At 45.2% G+C, this 2,058-nt stretch overlaps 1 protein-coding gene across 1 annotated transcript in view; it reads left to right on the top strand.

The window, feature by feature from the left end:
* ascl1b (achaete-scute family bHLH transcription factor 1b) overlaps positions 1 to 1,215 on the top strand; it is a 2,129-nt gene extending 914 nt beyond the window's left edge. Inside the window, 1 exon segment of the mRNA XM_044194271.1 lies at positions 1 to 1,215. This exon segment is cut by the window's left edge and continues 6 nt beyond it. Within this exon segment, the coding sequence (XP_044050206.1) occupies positions 1 to 336 (336 nt within the window). The 3' untranslated portion in view covers positions 337 to 1,215.
* Positions 1,216 to 2,058: the final 843 nt, after the last annotated feature.

Below are 2,058 nucleotides of genomic sequence, written 5' to 3'. Positions count from 1 at the left end.
GAAAGAGAGAGGAACCGGGTCAAACAAGTCAACATGGGTTTCCAGACGCTGCGTCAGCATGTGCCCAACGGCGCCGCCAATAAGAAGATGAGCAAAGTGGAGACCCTGAGGTCTGCGGTGGAGTACATCAGGGCTTTACAGCAACTTCTGGACGAACATGACGCTGTGTCGGCTGCTTTCCAGTGCGGGTTGCCATCCCCGACACTTTCCAACAGCTACTCCGCAGACCCGGAGTCGCCTCACTCCACCTATTCATCAGATGAAGGTAGTTATGAGCCTCTGAGTTCTGAGGAACAGGAGCTGTTGGACTTTACAACCTGGTTCGACAGGTACTGAGGCTCACAGCATCCAAACCACACAGCAGCGTCTGTGCGTAAAAGCGGCTGACTTCTTTCAGAAATGCTGACAGACACTTGATAAAGGCATCAGATCAGTCTTGCCCTCTGTGCATGGAAGTGATCTGTTGCCTCCCTCCCTCACCCGGGCTGCTTCTGCAGGAGCAAAGCAATAGTGAGAAAGAGAGAGAGTGTGTGTGTGTGAGAGAGAGAGGGAGCCTCTTGTTGCATAGAGCATGAATAGTGGCCCTGAAGTCCCCACGAGGAGGAGGGAGTTGGACTCAGTGTCACGTTGACGCGTGGAAGTAAAGAACTGTTGATGTTATGTTTGAATAAGTGCAATTAATACGTGACACAGCAGGCTCTGCGGAGAGAGGTGCTGCAGTTCCAGAGGACTTGCTTGATGAGTGTTTCATCAGAGCAGGACTGCCTTCCTCATGCTGCCACGTCTGTTGGAAGACATCAACAAAGATGATGCGTCAACAGACTTTTTCGTGATGTACACGTTTCCCCCCTTTCATAACAAAATTGTATCATACAACGAATTGTTTTAACATGAAGACATATTTTTGTACATTGAGTCAAACAAACAATGTTCTTGAACAACAGTCACTGCCACTTTTCCTGACAGCGTTTTGAGAACCAGCTGTCAGTGAGGCAGTGAGTTGACATGTATGGGTTGTGTGACTGGACAGCAATATCAAGGCTACTACCTGTGACTGACTGTAGTTGTTGTTTTTTTAATAGGTGGTAAGGAGACCTTTATTAATGTATGCACTTGTTCTCCGTTTCCTGTAGCCTAAAATGTAAATATTCGATTTTAACAGATATATTTTGTGTAAAACGAGTTTTATAAATAAAAATGAATCTATTTATATTATATGCTTTTGTAGTGGTTTGGTTCTTCAGCTGACATTGCACACATTTATGTGCGCGTTTGAGGGGTGTGCGTTAGTTGTGGCGGTAATTGAGCAAACTAGGGAGCTTCTCTTCTATTCAAATCCCCTACATGACCTTTTCCCGACTTGGTTGGGCACACGGGGGGAAATTGCGCAGCTGGGTGAGCACTCCATTATAGACGTGCACCTTCTACAGCGCTTTGTCTGTATTCAGGACGGGGAGATTAATATTACGTTTCATGCATTGCATTGTTTCTTTTGCATACTCTGCCTTTACCCAATAGCCCAGAGGGCCTGGAGCAGAGGGAGGGGGGAGGAGGAGTGCCATTCACTCCTCTCAAAAGGTATTGACACTTTGAAATACGGCCTGGAGAAAGTCAGCAAGACAAAGAGAGAGGTCAACATTCTTATTGCTCGATTGAGATCAATATAAATAAAACCTGGGGTTGTAGACTGGTCGTATCCCCAACTGTGTTTTTCATGGCGCACACAGCCCAATCAAAAAGCCCATCTTCTGCAAAATGGGGAGCACAACACCACATTGTGAGCACTATTGTGCGCCTCTGCGCCTCATTATGTCAATTATGGAAGAGCTTCTATTGTAATTAAACACTGATGCCAAATTCAGCGAGGCAGAACGAGAAATAACGAGTTTAATTTCACCTGGTGCTCTCTGTGGGAGTGGAAAATTGGGAACAAGAGAAGTTGATTTAAGCTGGTCTTATAGGTGTAGTATTTTAGAATCAATTCAAAAACTAAAATATATTAGCCATCATTAATCCAACAATGAAAAGAATATGAGCGGTAGTGGTAGGTTAAAACAG

The sequence above is a fragment of the Siniperca chuatsi genome, linkage group LG4 (assembly GCF_020085105.1).
Source record: "Siniperca chuatsi isolate FFG_IHB_CAS linkage group LG4, ASM2008510v1, whole genome shotgun sequence".
In the NCBI taxonomy this organism is placed as follows: domain Eukaryota; kingdom Metazoa; phylum Chordata; class Actinopteri; order Centrarchiformes; family Sinipercidae; genus Siniperca; species Siniperca chuatsi.
This window is presented reverse-complemented; position numbering and strand designations above follow the sequence as displayed.